Source organism: the organism of the source record quoted next, unplaced genomic scaffold (assembly GCF_019419815.1).
Source record: "Pyrus x bretschneideri cultivar Hongxiangsu unplaced genomic scaffold, Pyrus_bretschneideri_v1 Contig19, whole genome shotgun sequence".
Classification (NCBI taxonomy): domain Eukaryota; kingdom Viridiplantae; phylum Streptophyta; class Magnoliopsida; order Rosales; family Rosaceae; genus Pyrus; species Pyrus x bretschneideri.
The window spans coordinates 637,273-657,558 of NW_025999490.1; the positions used below are offsets into that span (position 1 = coordinate 637,273).

At 35.9% G+C, this 20,286-nt stretch overlaps 2 protein-coding genes and 2 long non-coding RNA genes across 5 annotated transcripts; 2 read left to right on the top strand and 2 right to left on the bottom strand.

The window, feature by feature from the left end:
- The first annotated feature begins 811 nt into the window (after positions 1-811).
- LOC125476413 lies at positions 812-1,809 on the top strand. Its single transcript, XR_007257731.1, has 2 exons — positions 812-1,226; positions 1,425-1,809. It is a non-coding gene; the product is annotated as an uncharacterized LOC125476413 (long non-coding RNA).
- A 22-nt stretch (positions 1,810-1,831) lies between these two features.
- LOC125476414 lies at positions 1,832-4,279 on the bottom strand. Its single transcript, XR_007257732.1, has 2 exons — positions 3,268-4,279; positions 1,832-2,000 (listed from the first exon to the last, which is right to left on the bottom strand). It is a non-coding gene; the product is annotated as an uncharacterized LOC125476414 (long non-coding RNA).
- Positions 4,280-10,512: 6,233 nt separating this feature from the next.
- LOC125476472 (cytochrome c6, chloroplastic-like) lies at positions 10,513-12,367 on the bottom strand. Of its 2 annotated transcripts, none has more exons than XM_048582660.1 (6): positions 12,232-12,367; positions 12,017-12,146; positions 11,430-11,527; positions 11,317-11,348; positions 10,861-10,924; positions 10,513-10,762 (listed from the first exon to the last, which is right to left on the bottom strand). In XM_048582660.1, exons 1-6 carry the CDS (start codon positions 12,286-12,288, stop codon positions 10,622-10,624), a joined length of 522 nt encoding a protein of 173 aa, XP_048438617.1. In that variant the 5' UTR covers positions 12,289-12,367; the 3' UTR covers positions 10,513-10,621. The 2 variants fall into 2 exon arrangements, with proteins under 2 accessions (XP_048438617.1, XP_048438618.1); XM_048582661.1 differs by having other exon boundaries at positions 12,017-12,165; positions 12,232-12,346.
- A 3,662-nt stretch (positions 12,368-16,029) lies between these two features.
- LOC125476528 (lecithin-cholesterol acyltransferase-like 4) lies at positions 16,030-20,231 on the top strand. Its single transcript, XM_048582759.1, has 11 exons — positions 16,030-16,442; positions 17,011-17,102; positions 17,617-17,735; positions 17,857-17,992; positions 18,158-18,209; positions 18,394-18,494; positions 18,748-18,930; positions 19,120-19,277; positions 19,435-19,489; positions 19,587-19,640; positions 19,752-20,231. Exons 1-11 carry the CDS (start codon positions 16,202-16,204, stop codon positions 20,133-20,135), a joined length of 1,575 nt encoding a protein of 524 aa, XP_048438716.1. The 5' UTR covers positions 16,030-16,201; the 3' UTR covers positions 20,136-20,231.
- Positions 20,232-20,286: the final 55 nt, after the last annotated feature.

Consider the following 20,286-nt stretch of genomic DNA (forward strand, 5'->3'; position numbering starts at 1 on the left):
AGTGTGATTATGTCGTGTTTTTTCTGCTTGAATATTCATCTTGTTTCAATTAAAAAAAAAAAGAATATTGATCTTGCACCAGAAAGAAGACAAAAGGAGGAAGAGATGGACTACATTTTCAGAAAACATGTGACTTTGGTGAGTTCTTCAACTTCTATAGGCATTTTCATTTGTATTTCACAGCCTTCTGAAATGCATGCAAGGGCAGCTAAAATATCAATATTTCTAATTAAGCACTACAAATCCAAATGCTCTCCAAAGAACTTGTGTAACCCTAGAAATGAAAATATGTGAATACTAGAACCGAAAGGAGTTGAAGATCTTCATTGGGGTTTTCACACCTAGCCCTTTCATTGAAGAAAGTAAGAAAAGGAGAAGAATAAAAAAAAAAAGTTGACATGGATGGGGTGGCAAGGTTTTGCTATTTCCTGGAACACAGTGTAGCAGGTTTTTACTGTTTTCAGAAGCCGACTGCAGTCCATTTCTTGATGCATGGTCCAAGGAAAGAACTCCAAAAATGGGAAAGAGAGAGAAGAAATGGCAGTGGAAATTCGGTAAAAAAACATGTTACATATAGAGAAGGATTAATGAGTCATTGGAGCCTCTCCATTATTACCGTGCAGTTTAGGGGAAGCTAGCTTAATTGTTTAAAATTGTTTGATCTCTTTCACTAATAAATGGAGCCCCTATAAGAAGCAGAATTATGAGTCCCCATATGCAGGTGCTTTGAAGTACTCATTGAGAGAGAGAGAGAGAGAGAGAGAAAGAGAGAGAGAGAGGTCACAAGTGTTGGTTAAGGTACATTTTGCACTGCAAACTGGGCACGATGCCAAGAACTCGCCGGCTCATTCTGTACATTTCAGTGGCCTGAAGGCGGCTGGGAGAACCCTTCCCTCCCTTACCACATCCGAGTTGATTGCAAGAAATGTAACAGAGAGATTTTGGAAGTTGGTCATCTTCCATTGTATTTATGTGCAGGAATGATGAAGATGCCCAATATCATAGAGCCTTAACCGTAAGTTCTTGTTAGCTAGTTTAGTCCTTGAGTTTTATTTGTCTCTCACATATCTCTGATTTTGCTAAGCAAAATGCATAAGAAGGGGAGGGAAACCAATCACTGATGAAGGAGAAGAAATGGCAGTGGTGGAGATAGAGGTTGTTGGCCCTTTTCATGTGCTGTGCACAAGAAGATCAAGCTGTTCTACTTTTGGTGGATGTGCAGAAAGGTAGAATTCATAATAAGAAACCTTATAAGTTCTTTCTTTGTTAGTTTCTTTTCTTAGTAAATGTGCCAATATAGGGAATTACAGTAGTAATCTTCATTTCATATACGTGTCTACAATTTGTTTGAATTCCTCACTATGTAAATTAGAGTAGTAGTATAAAATATCAATTTGTAATCCTTGCCTATATATACGTCACAGGATGATGGCAGTGGAGAACTTGTGGGGCCTTTTTCTTTGGGAAAAAGTGGAGAATGTGCATTTAGGGTTTTAGGCGACAAATCGGATGATGAAGGTGAAATTTTGGAAATCAAAGGGATCAAAGGATGGTTCCAGGTAACGCGCCATGGGAAGAAGAGGTGGAGGACTCTGGATCAAGGAGGCTTCCAGGACTTCCTGGGCTTCCGATTCTGATCCAAGTTCGGAGGATTCAGATGATTAATTCAGGTGCATTGATACATGCTTTAAGATGGCTGTAAATATATATATAGTCAGGATCTTGTGACCTATGCTTTTTTGACACTTACTTTGTAATGTATTACAACGATCTGAACCATCTATATTTTAGTACATTATTCATAGATCATCCTTGCAAAAAATTCAACAAATCCAAAATCACCAAAACATTCATTTGTAGTGAAAAATTTGATAAATATGGTTCTGCAAAGAAACACTAAATTTAATTCAATGATCATATCATCAAATGAGCCACTGAGTTTCTGTAGCAGACCACAATCTTTGATTTTTATATGCCGAGGGATGTTACCCTGCACCAAACTTGAGAGAGAGAGAGAGAGAGAGAGAAAGAGAAGCCAATAAAGTGTTTTGCCACTTTGCAAAGCTAATACATGTAACTACAAATGGAAAGAAAGGCCTTTGGTGGAGAGGACTTCACAGGACTTCTATTGAAGTAACAAATTAAGCTTTTACTGACTATCAGATTAATGAACAAAAGTTTTTCACAATCTTGAGAAGATAGTCCAGTGAAAGACAGACAGATTAGGGACTTAACAGGGACATAATGATGATTACTTTCCACTTAATCATTTCGGGCAAGGATGCATGTTCAGTCGTTTCAAAAAAAACAAACAGCATGCATTTCTTTAGAGATGGTACTTAAATTATGATTGAATTATGAAGATAAGATGCACAATAATCAGCAACTGCTGCTTTCAACACCTTAGGACTTCAGATGATAGCTAGAACTCATCTAAGTGGTGCACTACAAGCTCATTGTGGTGAAATCGAGGTACAGTACTGATCACTGTCTCAGGCTAAAAAAACAAGTACTGACTTTTTTTCACTAACTCAAAAACAAAATAAACAAATTTAAAAAAATAGAATCATTAGTAAGCTACTATTCTTCGTTGATAGATAAACTGTAATTATATATACATATATATACACACGCACACATACTCTACATGCAAAAACTTATTCAAAACACTAAATGAACAACAAAACATGTAAGAAATTTGTATCTCAACTAAGACAATATAATTCACCTTGCACCAAAGATCTTGAGTTCATTTTCCCTAGCTTAGATAAATGCTGCGTACAAGTTCCGGCTAGGATAATTGGGAAAGATCAAACAAATTTGAAGCGCTTAAAAAATGAACAGATAGATTTTTGTAATTGTATATCTGGCTTATGGGATCAGGTACTTCTATATAATATCTACATTTCAAACACAAAATCTAACAGATGAATGCCAAAATTTGAATACAAGATAACATTTTAATTCCAATATCAGACTAGTTAGTGATCCATTTGAAATAAGATGAATCATACTAGTGCTCTAATTAAATTACCAAAAGCATGCATCTTTTATATATTAGCTTTCTTGAAGAACACCTAACTCTATGATCTGATCTGATGACAGTACACTAAGATTATACCCCCACCAAAAAAACAAGTTCAATATACACTCTTAAAATTCCTTGTTTAATTTATGCCTTAAAATATGAAATTTGTTCTGCATAGCTAATTCTAAGATATATACTGGCACCATTCAAGACACAGAGAAAGAAGCAGAAATAAATACCTCAAACAAAGCTGTCCTTGGGATGAGAGTAATCCTTCACCACAAGAGACCTTGTGTTCTTAGCTCAGAAACATTTTCTATTGTTGATGAATGAGTGATTGAAGCTGCCAGATGACCTGGTTGAATATCCTATATATATGTGTGTGTTTGTGTGTTATATCTAACTAATTGAAAATATGAATACAAGATTTTAAAAACAGGCTTCTGATCAATCTGTATAATTTTTTTTATTGAAAAAGAAAAAGAAAAAATTGTAATTAGCAGGATGCCAATTACTCTCTTGGTTAATTGACTAAAAATTAAAAACCCTTTTATCCAAAAGCATGAAATAATCAAGATCTGTATATAATAAAAAATGGTGGTGCAAGATCTAAGGTATATACATGCGGAACACCATTGATATATATATACATATATGTGATAGCTATAGTTATGTATACCAGATCATGCTGGCAGCTTCAAGCTCTCAAACCAACAAACCAGACAAGGGAAGAAAGATGAACCAAGAAGCTGCATAAAGGTTTGGCCTTCGTTGAACTTTTTAAGGAAACAGCTGAAGCTTTTCAGAATTTCACTCTCAGCTTAGCCTACATATAGAGAGGCGTGCATATTTTAGGTAAGAGAAAGAGGGAGGAGCCTCGTGACAATCCTCCTAGCTCTCTCTCTCTCTCTCTAGATTATTCTATCTAACTAGCTAGCTTCCCTCATCTCTATATAAATGATAGCTTTTATGCACCTCTAGCTATCCCTCTCTCTATCCCTCTCTCTATCCCTCATCCTCTATAGCAACTTAAATGGCATCGCACAAGTAAAGCGTCACTATGACATTTCATGCTAATAATACAATGACATGTAAAGATAAAAATTTACACATAATATATTATCATTGATATAAGAGGTCACGTTAATAACTTACCTGTGTCATTTAAGTCTCACTTCCTCTGTATACTCTAGCATTAAGTTATTGAGTTTTTATTTTTTGAGTTTCTTTGTCCTCCTTACAGCTATAGACCTGAACCCTCTCTCTCCATTATTAGTTTATAGCACATTATAAATGAATATATTTAAAGACTAAAAAAGGGACCACGATGTTCTGTTCACAAGTGTAATATTAAAACCCTATCTTCTTATATTTTTCTTGTTTTCCCAGATTATTTTTCAAGCTCAGAGAAAATTGATTCATTGTGTAGTCAAAACTCTTGACTTATGGGGCAATATATATTCTGCTGGTTAAAGGATTAACCTATCAAATTTGTTCAAATTATAAAAGAAAGAAAATATTTCTGATCAAATTATTCACGATGATTATAGAGTCTTCAAAAGGAAAGATTATAGAGTCTTCAAAAGGAAAGAAAATATTTCTGATCAAATTATTCATGATGATTATACAGTCTTTATCAATATATATAGAATGCAGCTGCAGGGAGCCAGCGTTAGATGTTATACTTTCAGATTAATATTTGAGCCAAAAGAGAAGTTTGAAAAGTTAAGCGTGCTTTTCTCTTGGTCTGAAAAGTTGACGAGCAAGCATGCTTGCTTTGTTAAATTAGGCGTGTCTTTTACTCAAAGCTTGGTGTAGGCTTTCTCCATCCATAACTAGTAGGATGGTGACAATTAATAGACCTTACTCATCTCAATACATTTCTATAATCACTACCAAGTTTGTGGCATGTATGAGAAACCCTTTAAGGGCCATTTGGATGGGGATAACAAATTTAAGGATTCAGATAAATGTTTTATGGTTAAATTTTCTGTTTGGAATATTACAATTCACAAATCGAAAATTGGAGTAAGAAGAAAGGTAGACAAGATATAAATCAATTTCGAATGAGGAATGCTAGCAAACCTTCTCATTTGAATTTTCTCTGCTTTCCATCATATTTTTCAATGTGGCATGATGATCTAAACCATCTATTTTCTAGGTCCTTTAAAGATCAACTTTAGAAAAAAAAAACAACCAAATATGACATTTTCAGCTGTCTAACAAATATAAGAACCATGCTATTTTTTTAAATATTGATTTTTTTACATCATTAATCAAACATTTGAACGATTTCTGATTTAATTGAATTTTTGTAGAGTTGATTATTTTTAAGGATGAACTACAAAGAAGACGATTTTGGTCATGCAAGATGAGAAAAATAATAGAGAAGGCAAAACGAGAAGGTTTGACTGAGAAATTAGCTCATTTCAAATAAGTTATTGCATGCATATAGATATTTCAAATTCATGTTACATCTACATGCTTTCCAGTTTTTGTAAATAGCAAATTTAGCATTGTTATGAAATCCCAATCCTTTCTTTCAAGTCCTCCTTCAATTGATCCTCACAATAACCAAGACTTAGTTAATGGGGTTAATTACTGATCTTCATCATCAGTTTTAGCAGCTAGTAAGAGGAAATATGTGACCATGCATGTGCTTATAGCGGTCGCTTGGTCCCTACAACACTGCAATTTCAATATCTGTTGTTCAATATTTATTTATACGAAGGGCAAGAATTGGCCCCTGGTTGGTGGAATCAGTTGATCGATCGAGTGTCCTCCTTTTGTCTTTAGCTTTGGGTGGTTCCTCTGTCTTTGGTTGACAACTACAATGACATACAGAGAGACAAGTCCTAATGGGAAGGAAGGACCACAGCTTTTTAATATAGTGTTTATTATGAATAGGGTCACTTTCTTTTCTTTTCTTTTTTTTTTATAAATTTAGGCTCCAAGAGTTGGTATTACTGCTTTGGAGTTGGATTCTCTCCTTTTACTTTTCTCCTTCCCTCCCTCCTCTCTCTTTCCCCACCCTCCTTGTCTCGCAATTTTCTCTTCTTCTTTCTTTATCTACAAAAAAGGTAAAACAAGATGATGATGTGGCTTAATCTTAAGCATTCAATTAGAAAGGAAAGAAAGAAAGTAAAAATGGGACGGGGGAGAATCCAGATCTGCCGCTTCATTTCATAAGGTTCAGGCCCCCAAAAAAAAAAAAATCAATAAGGTAGATAGTAGTGATGGTTGTAAAATATAAAAAGCAATATATTCCAAACTTAGGGTTTTATTTGCAACTTCTGTTGCCATTTTCATGACGGAGCAGTTGTTGCATGCAGATGCAGATGCAGATGGGTTTTGTTTGTGCCCTTTTTTCTATATTATTATTAGTTTCTCACATATTTATTACGATCGTGCATATAAAGATTCAAGCCCTTGTTGCCATATAATTACGATCGCGCATGTTTTCCCATTGAAATTTGCCTTTTGTATGTCCTCAACCATTTTATTAATGTGTCCTCTTTTAATCTTTTCTGTAGAAAACTGGATAAACTTCAAAGTATATCCAAGACTTGAATCCAATGAGGAGCAAACCGCATGACTAAAACGGCACACATTATTAAAATTTAAACATATAACCCAAAGCCAAGCAAAATAACTAAAATCTTAAGTTAATTAGAATTCATCGCATCTCGCCATAAAGAAGCTTTGGAACAATTGACCGATTTATGGACTATAACTTAGTCTCCAGCGATCCAAATACACATAAAAGCGAACAAATAGATTGTAAAATTTGGAGAAAACAAAAGATTACGAAATTGAAGTTGAAATTATCATAAACGAGGAGTGCTCTCATCTTATAATAATTGAATTTCATTTTTCCTAGTTGAAATGTGGATCATGATGAAATTTCCGTGCATGAAGCCAGAATCAAGTGGCACTACATGTGAACAACAGGAGATGACATGCACACATCGCATATATATGACAGGTTGTGCCACCTATATTAGTTCTTTCGTTTGTATTCCTCTTTGACATTTCTGTTCATCTTATTCATTGGAAAAATGGATTATGTTGTCTTATCTGCTGATCCTGATAGGACCATTTCTCATGATCATGCTTGGAATCTTTCTCCCTTAATTTTTTGTATTAAAAGGTAACAACAACTAAAAGAGGATTAGTGTAACTTGTTACCTGCATCACAGTGACCTCTGACTTGAGTAGTTGCTATTAATTATATAACCAAGATTGTTTAGTGAGATGGAGAGCTCAACTAACCCATATATGTAGGCAGCGCTGTAGAACTTAATTAAAGTTTCAAAGCTCTTGAGATTTACAGTCTTGTTCTCTTAGACCCCACAGTCCAAGGAAATGGAGGTCACTCACCGCCTAATCTTAGTTCAACGGTAAATGATCATTTAACTTTGGTTATTATACTTTTTTCTTCACTGTTGGATTAAAATCTAATGTGACTGCCCACTATTTCTTTGAACATTAAGTCTAGGAGAATGAGACTTTGAAGTATTTCATTTTTTTTCCTTGATCACCTTGGAACTTGGCAATGAGGTGGTGCAACTACTACTTAATTAATAATCTTCAGCCTATCATCTACTATTAGTTTCGGTAAAAATAATGTGCAGAGGACCATTCTATTAGACTAGCTAAGAGCTAGCTCAGCAGCAAATAAACTCATGTGAAGAGTACATTAAGGATTATTATTCGTTAATACAGCCATCACAGCAGTGAATATAAATCGAATCATCTTGTTTCATAATATTTTATGATCGACTTTTTACTTTTATTTTTATTTTTAACCAACAATATTATCTATACTAAGGAGGAGGGGATGTGTTTAACCTTACAATAGGCTAGCAATAATGTAGTTCACATTCGTCTTTGACAAGAATTGAATTCAAAACCTCTCAATTACAAGTAAAGAGAAATATCACTAGACCGTAATACTATGTAGCAATAGTTTATGATTGATTTAAAATATTGTTACAATTGCATCTAAAAGCAATAATTAAATGTTAGATAACAATGCGTAATGATCTTCTTCTAACATTAAAAAAGAAATTTCATTAAACTGAGAGAGCTATTGTTTTGGATAGCCGGAGCTAGCTAGTTTGTTTACTTGCATAAGATCCAGTCGTTTGATCACACTTAAGTTTTATTTATTTATTTATTTTTGTTTGGTTAAATTAATCAGACATGGCAATTAGTTGGTGACGTTCCATGTGTTGGGGGGCACGTATAATGCGGTTACGTTTCCATGTTTGCTATGTTAAACATATCATCATTTTGGTAATGATGGTTTATATGAGTACCACCATGGCAAACATGTTTAGTCCAAACCAACGTATGAGGTAATTATTATTAAGTGCATTAATCAAAGTGACATGGTTCGGAATGATTTGATTGCACTGTCATCTAGGATTCGTGTCAAAACCATATGTATGCTGCTGCAAACTTTTCAACTTAGTTAGGCACATCCCGTATTCTCATTCACTAGCCTTCATGTACGCGCGCGAATTCTTGTCAAAATCATATGTATGCTGCTGCAAACTTTTCAACTTAGTTAGGCATATCCCGTATTCTCATTCACTAGCCTTCACGCGTGTGTAGAAGGTATTTTTTAATCATGTCGTGTTACGCGAAATTTACACGTTTTAAATGTATTTATATACGTAAATTGACAAAAGGAAAGTCAAATATTTGAAGTAAATGAATAGTTTTAGATCATGCTAGAAGAAACCCCTCATAAAAATTAATTATTAAAAAAAACGTTGTTAAAATGACGAAAATGCTCCTGCCTTATTTGATGCATTATTTTGGGATGCCTTTGAAGTTTTTTGTCTTGGGGGCATTTTTATCCAAGTATTTTTGTTGAAGCTTGACAACACCAAAATCACCATTCATCTTTTTCATTGGCTTTATATATAGATTACACCAGATATATACCCAAAAATTTCAATTAGCTTCCTCCTTTTCACATTTATTTATCTATTTTCGTTTTGGGGTTTTCCTTCTTGTAGAATTAGCATTTCTCAACATTTTTAGTGGGAAATCCCTTTTCTTCTTTCACAAGTTAATTTTAGGTTAGTATCTCTTACGAGTATAATTTATATGAAAGAATAGACCATTACTTTAATATTTCTAGTAATGATACAACGTCATGTGAAGAGAAACTTACACATATCATTGTATTATTAATACGAAATGATGCTGTGACAATATATGTATTCCATTGAAGTCCTCATCTCTTACAAGAGAACAACTTAATTACAACACATCTCTAATCTCTTTGTCTACTTATCACTTGATGTGTGAGATGTAACACTAAGGGTATGAATCAAGAGTGATAAACAACAAATGATAACCACACACATCCTTTTTCTCTCCCACATACCCTTATTAAATCTTGCTCATTGTTTTGGTTAATTTACTTAAACTGATATCTAGAAGCAAAGAAAAGTGTGTCGGAAAAGAAAAATGATGCGTGTTTATATTATTTTCAGTAAAACGTGATTATCATTTTCCTTGCTATGTATTTCAATGTCTTACAGGCTTGGGACATTTTCGATCTTGCATAATTGGGGCAGAAAAGATAACTTGGGTTGGATCATCCTCCACCACTCAAACCAAGCACTTCATGCGCATATGACTAGAAAGACAAAACCCAATCCATTCATGCCCTCTATTTGCATTTGACATTTAGCCCACCCCAATCATTTGCCCTTTCCTTTCCCACAAAATTATATCATAACCAATCCAACAGAAATTTCTACTATTACCCTTGGACCAACCCACATGACAATGCGTAATTGATTTCAATATTGTAAACATGACATCCCAAGTCAGGGACGTGAGTTGGATTTGATACCGCCAGCGTAGTACTCCAGGGGTGTGAGGAAGTCATTTTCCATGAGCTAGTGCCCAAAATTAAGTCATTTTCTACTTCAATGGAAGATGTTGCAGCACAGATTGATCAAGTTAAAATTAGCAAGAATACCAATAAACAAAAGGTGAAATGTGTTTGAGTGCAGACTATTAGCTGCAGTAGCAAAGCAGAAGCTACTTTTCCAACATTTTCCATGGTCCAATTTGGAAGCAGAGGTTCCAAAATATGATCCTTATGCTTTGACAACATACATGCTTTATTTCCTAGTAGGACAAATCATATTTAGTGATCGATTGAGCTCGAAAAATCAATATCTCCATATAATTCACAGGTTGTAAGAAGACTGAATCAAAACAGTGCTCGCGCTAGATATCCGTTGAAATTCCATTACAGAACTTGCAAGGGCCTTGTTTCTCATCGATTCTTCACTACAAATAGATCAGCATTAACTTGAATTCTGTCAAACTTCGGATTATGTCTACTGGTGTTCATTTTTTAATAGTTGGCATAAAGGATTCAGATTGAAATCAAGAGTCTAATAGTATATGAAACTACTCTAAATTATATGTAGTGAACATGGCATAAAGGATAAACCAACAAAGATTTCATGCCCTGAATTAGTACTGATTGAATATATGCAACTACACAAAGAAGCACTTTACCAAAAACTTGAGTCAGCATTAATTGAATTCAGAAACTCATTTGTCTTCAATTAAAATGTTCGGCCAGTTTTGATCAGCCTGTAACTTAACAAACTCAGCCAAAATCTTTATCTCTTCATCCTGCAAACGGGCTCCAAAAGTGCACTGGCCCCTCGGCGCGCATTTCTCACCAAAACCCTGCAAATTCACAGAAGATACATACACCATCTTAAGTTAGGTGCAAACATATGATGGTTAGGAGGCAAAGTTTTCAAATTAGATTTAGAAAAACTTGCCGGCATTCTTCCCTTTCCAAAGTAAGTAACACGGTATATCTCCTCTTCTGTATCAACTCCGTTTCTAGAGAAGAAAAATGCTCAAATTATAAATTAATTAATTTAAGAACGAGGAAAATGATATCATATTATTGCACTTAATCAATATCAATTGGTTCAAACTCTGAAACAGTTCCAAGTTGTGAAAGGTGATAACGTAAAACATGGCCTTTCTTTGTTTTTTATTTCCTTAATCAAGATGACAGGGCTGGATCAAATTGCGCATAAATGCCTTGAAACAACATCAACATACAATATTCTCCAGTGTCGATTGCAGAGAATACAAATCAGCGACTCAAGGGGTTTTGAAAGCCGTATCAGTATTGCCTTAGTCATCTTCATTTTTCAGAAGCTAATTAAATCTTGTTGAAATGCATGCATCTAACTAAACAATTGACGGAGGTTGTGCCGCCTTACCTCTGTAGGTCTTTAGTAAAGAGTGTTGCACCCTGGAAAGAAGACACAGTAAGAAATAACAAAGATTTTGAGCGATAACTATATACGGGATTTGTTGGTGAATGGAGGCTCACTGGTTGTATTATGTTTCCACCTGCATCATGACATCCAATGCAAGTTCTACGAAACAATGCAGCTCCTCTTTGAACATCAATGGCTTGCGCATGCGAGACTGCACAACAACAACAACAACAAAATTCGATAAAGTATTTTATTTTAAACCATAAAAAAGCCTCTACGAGTCCAACAAAGGCAATCTACACTAATTACAATCAAGGCTCCCAATGGCAGCACTCCTAAACCCTAAAAAACAAAAGTAAAACTATGAAACCATATTCACAAGATTTACTCGTTTCGATCTCTATCATTTTACCTGTAACAGGTATTGCGTTCGAATCCCTCTCTAACACAACTATCATTAAGTAAGCACACAACTTTACATTATTTCAAATGATTAACCATGTACTGCTATATTATCTGAGACCAACTACGACCTTATCCAAGACCAAAACATTACTGCACTGGAAAAAACATGGCGTCTTGGAAATTTGAGGGAAATGCAGGAGTTATTAAACTATATATGATTAATTGGAGGGATAAAACCTACAACAAGTGATAAGTACTGTTTGGTGGTCTGTGGTCACCACTACTTGGTACTTACCAGGGGTGATTGAGAGTGGAGAAAAAGTCAGAACTGCAGCCATTAATGGAGGAGCCAAGCTCTTGAGAAACTTCCATTCTTCTTGCTTTTGAGGAATTGGGTTGTGTCCTCCTCCTTGCTTCACTGCACCCTGTATATAAGAACACACTCTACTTTCTCAAAATTCAGAATTTTCATCTGCCAATTCGAGAGAGAGAGAGAGAGAGAGAGATTACCCTTGGGAGGCAAAAGGTACCATTAGGGCTATTAGACACCAGATATGCAAGCTGCATTTCTCGCTCTAGTGGATGACAAAGTTGAAAGTGTGGCTGCAACTTGCAGCCACAAATGCAAAATACCACATATATATATATATATGCTTACTTTTTTTTCCCCTCTTTTCCTATTAGAATTTTTCTAAATTTGATGAATTTTTATCTTTTTTATTTGTTGGAATTCATATTAAAAATTTAAAGCTATACGCTACATTCTATAGGAAAATGGTTACCGCCAAAATAATAAATTTCTTGGAAATAAAAATTAATATCTTGCCACTTAATATTATGGTCTGGTGATATTTTTCTTTACTTGAAAATGAGAGATCTTAGGTTCAAATCTCGTAGATGATGAATTCGATACCAAATTAGGCTGCCCATTGTGTGACTTAATCGAACTTCCCATTTTTTTAGTGTAAAAATATCAATGTACAAAAAAAAAAAAAAAAAAATTAATGTCTCAGTATTCTTATTATGAATGTTATTGTCATACCGTTGCGTCACTACTCTTTTGTGGATTAAAATAAAGAGTATTAATAGTCTTTTTTTTATTATTATTATAAAAACCAAAAAATTAAATCTTATATTTTGACATAATATTTTATAATGTTAGCACGAAAATTAACGTTAAACTTTAAGGTGTCAAACTGTAGTCCCTAGCATTTTTCTTTTTGAATTTTTTTCATATAGTTGATAAGAGCAGATTTAAGTAGATTTTATTGGGACAAGAACTCACAAGTAGAAGTGTATAAGAAGTGAAATTATTTTCAAAATACATACAGACTAAACCCTGAATCCTATCTACTTTTACTAATCAGTATGTCCACCTCATCCACATATGAACACTCAATGACCATGAGATGATCATCTTAGGATCATCCTTTTGTGACGGATGCTCCTATTGCACTTGTAATCTCTGAAGGATTAGAACCAATTATGTGACATCTATATCGAGAATTCAAATGTTATCTACGTCATTAGACTGATCCTTAGAGTAGTTCTTACTCTAAAAAAATGCGCCAGCACCCAGCCTATTTAATCCACTTAGTGAACAGTGATAGACCCCAATAAACAGTAATATACCAAATGCATCTCCACCCTTAACAAAAAATATGTTGGAAATGTGCCCTAAAACCAATCATATGATGATACTTTACGGACATTTCAAACTAATGTAGTTTAAATGTAAAGGGCAAAGATTATTGTTTGAGCCGTCTCATATAAATGTTATATGCTTAAACGATAAGTCCAAGGAATATGTGATTGAAAGAATGCGATCTAAAGAAGTTAGATTCATGAGACCATTCTTTCGTTGACACATCCTAAACGTTCCTGATCATAGGATTGTCAATTGGGCATTGACAGTCCGTTAAGATCAGTACGTGCTATGTCTTCTCTCAGGGAGAGTGACTAGTCTCGAGTCATTGGTGTGTGTGACATCAAGACAAGTACGTAGGTGCTCAATAGAGAATGAGTTAACTGAACACGATCAACGAAGAGTTCTCATATTCATGTCACATGAGAACTCATGGTTGGGATAATGCAAATTAGTCTTTTGACCTGAGGCATCACAGTTGTCTTGTGGTTAGGTCCTTAATCTTTAATTATGTCAAAGTCACTCCATCAGGAGGGTGTCCACGGCATCGTTGGGGTTAAGCCACTTAGCCATGGAGGCAAGTGAATGCGCAACAAGGGATCTCTAACCTTCAAACTGTTTGAGGGAGAATATTCTATGATATGATTAAGAATCTTTGGCCAAAGTATGAATGAGATTTAGGAATGTGTTCCAAATCACATTCAAGGTAATCATATAAGCACAAGACTCACATTGGATAGTAGACATGAATAAACTATCAAACCAAACAATTTGGTCAAGAGTATTGTATTAGAGAAAGACCGTATTGCATTTGTAATCCTAAAACTGAATAGGTTCTCCACCTCTTCTGATTAGCTTGGGTAACCATGACATGCTGCTAGGCGTCAACCATGGTTTGTGGAAGCCCTAAAAGTGTATTATCACTAACGGGAGAATTGAAAGTAAGTTTCAATTCACAATCGATTAGAAAGAGTTTTAATCGCCCACTGCCTCGCTAAAATGAACCTAATGGATCGTTCACCGAGTAAGGTAGAGTTTGAAGAAACAACGGAGATGAGTAAGAATAATTAAATGGTTTAATTATTTATCTAAGGCTAGGATTAATTAATATGTTAATTAATCAAACGAATAAGTTCGTTAAAGACCTCGGGTTAGTTTTGGGCCGCAAGGCCCAATGGGATTTGAATGTCAAGCCCATTAACTCAAGTTGTATGACAACTTGAATAAACAAAGGGCTTGCAAGCCCAATAAACCCTATAGGCTGGCCATGTTAGAAGAATAGGGCTTTTGGTCCATTAGGTCACTTATTTGAAGGGACTATATAAAGGACTTTATAGCCTAAAATTCATTAAGGGTTGTTTTTGGGGAAAGGATGAGAACACAAACTCTCTTTTCTCTCTAAAATTTCGGCCACCTTGGAGGGATCATCTAGCAATCAAACTCCTCCAAGGTCACTCATTTCTTCTTCATTATGCCTTGGTGATGAATCATTAGAGGTTCTCAATTTTGGGAACTTTGGAGAAACCTTTTTCATCCATCCAAATCCATAGATCTAAGATGCAAGGAATGAATGCCCTCTCTTTGGGTGATTAGCCTTTGTTTAAATACAAAGAGGAATCTACAAAGGTATATATTTCAACTCACTTTGTTTTGAGTTGATTATTGGTTCACCATTTTACTAGGCTTTGAACATTCATGGGTAATGTTTTGTTTTTAAGTGCATGCTAGCATGATTCCGCCTTTAATTTGTTAATTGCATGCTAATGATGTTGCTTAAATGAACATGTCATCTTACAAAATAATCCTTCAAAATAACCTAGTCAATTTTATTAAAATATTATTATTTTTATTATAAAATAATAAAAATAGTAATTTTATTAAAAAAAAAGGTAAGCCTGCAACCTCCCTGCATTTCTCTCTCCCTCTCTCTCCCCTTTCGAATTTGGAGGAGCTCTGCATCAAGAACCCAAAATCTCCTTCCGCCCCGAAATCAACCTCAACCCCGAGGAGCTCTGCACCAAGAACCCGGAATCAACCTCCCCATTCAGATTTGGAAAAGCTTTGCACCAAGAACCCGGAATCTCCCTCCGCCCCATAATCAACCTCAGCCCCGAGGAGCTCTGCACCAAGAACCCGGAATCAACCTCAACCTTGAAGAGCTCTGCACCAAGATCTCTCTGCGACGCATTGATCGTGCGGGAGGTTGATGGCCCAGCATGTGGGTCTGTCGATTTTAGGCCGATCTCTTACCTGGCTTGGGCTGGGTGCCGGTCAAAATGCTGGGCTGGAGTGGATAGCCTGGGTGTCGGGCTGTTTTTTGGCTGAGTGCTGGCCCATCAGTTCCCCGATGGAATTGCTCTTAGTAACTTCAAAACACATGCGTATTTGTATGACTAACTTCTTTTCTACAAGGTTGATTAGTAATTTTAATCTAAAATAACAAAATTTAATAATTTTATTACAAGTGATGTCATAGATAGGTTACGAGTGTTGTCAATGCCAGCTTTTTTAGGTTTAAAGAGTTGTCGGTACACAAATTAATGAAAAGCTTATCCAACTTTATACGTCGTCGTGACTCGTGTGAGCGTAAATAGAAAGTGTTAAGTAATTTTGCCACGTTGTCGTTTTGCGAGTTCCATATCTTTATATCTCGTCACCGTCTTCCGTACTTATCGCGGAATTGCGTACCGTCCTAACGCTTTTGCTGTCTTCCCTTTAGCTTCGCGCCTCAGGAGCCCTAAATTCCCCAAGTTTCATCAAATTTCAGGCTCCAATTGAAAAATTCGACCTCTGAACAAATCGAAATTCGAAATTTAGGGCTTTGATTGGGGGAAAATGGCGATGCTTTTGGAGGATATTCTGAAGTCGGTGGAGCTCTGGTTAAAGCTGATCAAGAAGCCCCAGCCTTACGTGGACCCTAATCTCGACCCGGTTCTGCTAGTTCCGGGCATCGCCGGTTCGGTCTTGAACGCCGTCGATGAAGAGAGTGGTGCGGAGGAGCGCGTTTGGGTTCGAATCCTCGGTGCTGACTACACGTTCCGGACCAAGCTTTGGTCTCGTTTCGATCCTTCAACAGGTAAAATCATTGAAAATTTTGAAATCTCTGGGAAGAAAATTTGGTGGCTTGTGTTTGGTTGCTGAGGAAATTGTAGAATTAGGAGAGCAAAAAATCTGCTGTTTGTAATTACATGATGAAGTTTCCTGTTATTGATCATGTATATGAGTTGTCATATAGTTCAATTTAGTTTCTGAAGCTGAATTGTGTATAGTGGTTAAATATTAAGGTAGAAATATTGTTTCTTTTCGATTTACAAATATATAAAAAGGTCGCAAAGTGAAATTTGAAGGCCAGCTCCGGCAATCTGTTGGTTAACTTTTAAGGAATGTCAATTCGATTAATGTGTGTCGCAATGTGCCCTTCCCGCAATGGTGTATGGCAGGACGCAAAAACGTATCAGTTCTAGCTTGAATTGTTTGGAAAGCTTTCAAATGCATTGGTCAGTAGTCATGTAGTAAACATGTTTGCAGTCCCTCACGTGCATATAGGAAAGTCGGTTTTCGATTGGAATGATATGAATGCATTTTATATAGTTACGCATGAGCTTCTATGGAACAATAGAAATAATGATCTGTTTGTTAAACAGGTAAAACTGAGTCTATGGATCCAAACACAAGGATAGTGGTTCCTGAAGGTAGATGTGGACTTGAGGCAATCGACGCCTTGGACCCTGACATGGTATGAAGCATAACTACTTAAAGAAGCCAACCTCGATTTTCTATTGTTTTTTTTCTTATGCATTTTTTATTATCGATTTTTTTTTGAGGCTTCCTTGTTTCTTCTCGCTTCCTCATGTATTGGTCAGCTGCACTTTTCATAATTTTAACTGCAAATTTTTTGCTCCTTTCCTTGTTAATATGCTACACCAAATGAAACTCCTTTTCTTCCCAACAAAACTCCAGAACCTTCAAATAACCATCCACTGAGTCTGATTTTTTTGCTTTCTAGAAATTGTGGAAGCTCTTTCTTTGGCTTTTTATTTGTTATAAGTAGATGATTCAGTACATGCCAAACTGATATAGTAGGATTTTAGTGAAAAGTTATAATAATAATTGAAACTTATCAGAATTTGGTACAGTATTTAATGCTTATATTTCTTATTTTTGGAACTCTTATCTCATTGATTCTTGAGTAGTTTTCGGGAAGTGATTGAACCAATGATAAAATTCTATTGACGGTTTGTCTCATGCAGGTCATTGGACAGGAGTGTGTATATTATTTCCATGACATGATTGTTGAATTGACCAAGTGGGGTTTCCAAGAGGGAACGACACTTTTTGGGTTTGGTTATGATTTCCGCCAAAGCAACAGGTATCTGGTTTATTTGAATGCCACTTAGAAGTCTAAAAGCTTTATATGTGAAGGTTATGCTTTGTTTAGGTAATCACCGTGGTCAAGGTTTTCAATATGGTTATGCTTTGTTTTTGTTTAGGTTGCAGGAGACATTGGATCGCTTAGCTGCAAAACTAGAGGCAGTGTATAATGCTTCTGGAGGGAAAAAGATAACCATCATAACTCATTCTATGGGGGGCCTTCTAGTGAAATGTTTCATGTGCTTGCATAGTGATGTATGGCGTCTACCCCGCTTTTTGAGTAATAATTATTCTTGTCTTTTTCTTATTTTGCTCAGGTCAACCCCTTTCCAATTTATTGAATCAAATACAGCTTAACAATATGGTCTAATTTGTGTGTTGCGAATTATATCCTATAATTTGATGCCATTTGTTTCACAGGTTTTTGAGAAATATGTGAACAAGTGGATTGCAATTGCTGCACCATTCCAGGGTAATTGATCATGTACACTTATCATTTGTATAACAAAATGTAAACTGAAGTTTAGTTTGAAGTCAACCTCTAATAGTTTGTATAATCTCAGTTATATGCTGCTCCCAGATTCCTTTGTAAAGCTTTAACTATTAAGGTGAAAAATTAAACAAAAGCTAATTTGTGACTTTTCATTGTTGTGCAGGTGCGCCTGGATACATCACATCTACTTTTTTAAATGGAATGACATTTGTTGACGGGTGGGAACAGAATTTTTTTATATCAAAATGGAGCATGCACCAACTGGTATGATTCCATTTCTGTGGGCAATTAACATTCTAGACCTTAAGCTCACACACCCCATTTTTGGAATTTGGAACAAAAATGTCATCTTTTTATGGGGTGAAGAAAGTTATATGTTAGAAGAGAGAATATTTTTAAATTAAAACAAAAAATAACATAAGATGGTAGAAGTAATTGATGGTAAAGCATTTCACAGACATTTATTTCTTCCTTTGCATCCATTTTTTTCTTACTGAGGTTTGTTGCAATGTTCCAGCTTATTGAGTGCCCATCAGTATATGAATTGATGGCTTGTCTTGATTTTCAATGGGAACATCCTCCGCTTCTGGAAATGTGGAGAGGTAGGCCAGATGGTGATGAGAAATCTCAAATTCTGCTAGAATCTTACCCCCTGGTGGAGAGCGTACAGATTTTTACGGAAGCTCTTGCAAATAATACGGTAAGCGCCACCATATGTATTTGGTGCTCTTTTAAAATGTAATTTAAAGTTAAAAAGTTTGCTTGCATGGTCTTCTCTCCTATGAGATGAAGGTTGCTTGGTCTCCTCTCCTAGATATTATTTTTATTATTCTCTTGAGAAAGTAATAGTAACATCTTAAACTTACACTGCATGTTTTCATAATTTCAGGTTAATTATAACGGTGAAGATATTCCCCTACCATTTAATATGGAAATCTTGAAATGGGCTAATGAAACACGCAACATTATATCTCGGGCGAAACTTCCTCCTCAAGTTAAATTCTACAATATATATGGGATGAATCTTGAGACACCTCATAGTGTTTGGTAATCCTCCATGAAATCTTTAAAATCTCTCTTCTGCTTGCCTGCTATTTTAGATAATTCTTGGATAAAAGTTTCAAGTCATACTAAAAACGCTTCCAGATACGAATTTCTTTTATCATCATGGCTTAATTTAACATCCAAGTCAACTACTCTGCAGCTATGGAAATGAGGAAACCCCGGTCACAGATCTACAACAGCTACGTTTTTTCCAGGTTATTATCTTTGAATGGAGGTGCTACCACGATATGTTGTACTATTTTTTCTAGGAGATTACAATCACAAGGCTAACTCATTTTTGCATTGAATCAGCCTAAGTATGTATGCGTCGACGGTGATGGGACAGTTCCAGTAGAATCAGCTAAGGTTTGTCGACTCCCCTGTCCATACTCTTAAACGGCCTTCCACTCATTCAAATTTGTTTCGGTCAATACAAGTTGCCAACATTTATAGTCTTCCCTCTTTTGTGAATTCCAGGCAGATGGTCTCGATGCTGTAGCAAGGGTTGGAGTCCCTGGCGAGCACCGAGGAATTCTCTGCGAGCGCCATGTGTTCCGGATACTCAAGCACTGGTTGAAGGCGGACCATGACCCGTACTACAACCCCGTAAACGACTACGTGATTCTACCCACTGCATTCGAAATGGAGAGGCACAAAGAGAAAGGTCGAGAAGTAACATCTGTAAAAGAGGAGTGGGAAATCATCTCCGAATGCCAAGACGCCGATGCAAAGCCTGTGGTGAGTTCCATATCGGTTTCGGACGCCCGAGCCGAGGCCCGCGCAACTCTCACTGTTCACCCTCGGAACGAGGGAAAGCAACATGTGGAGCTGAATGCTCGAAGCGTCTCAGTCGATGCATGAATATAAGAACAGAGCTGCATTGGATATTGCAGGTGCCTTTGTATATAAAACAAGATCTTAAATTATAATTAATCCTAAAAAATAATTTTAATTAGATATTAAACATCTCCTTAAATACTATGAAGTTGGCAAAAAACTAAAGGGGTGTATT

Bases quoted from the DNA above. Each gene is read 5' to 3' on its own strand.
- LOC125476472 (XM_048582660.1), bottom strand. From the start codon at position 12,288: ATGCAGCTTGCATATCTGGTGTCTAATAGCCCTAATGGTACCTTTTGC. The intron at 12,147-12,231 runs GTAATCTCTCTC...TCTTATATACAG, and splicing joins GTACCTTTTGCCTCCCAAGG to GGTGCAGTGAAGCAAGGAGG. The intron at 11,349-11,429 runs GTGAGCCTCCAT...TCTTCTTTCCAG, and splicing joins GTGGAAACATAATACAACCA to GGTGCAACACTCTTTACTAA.
- LOC125476528 (XM_048582759.1), top strand. From the start codon at position 16,202: ATGGCGATGCTTTTGGAGGATATTCTGAAGTCGGTGGAGCTCTGGTTA. The intron at 16,443-17,010 runs GTAAAATCATTG...TTTGTTAAACAG, and splicing joins TCGTTTCGATCCTTCAACAG to GTAAAACTGAGTCTATGGAT. The intron at 17,993-18,157 runs GTATGGCGTCTA...TTTGTTTCACAG, and splicing joins TCATGTGCTTGCATAGTGAT to GTTTTTGAGAAATATGTGAA.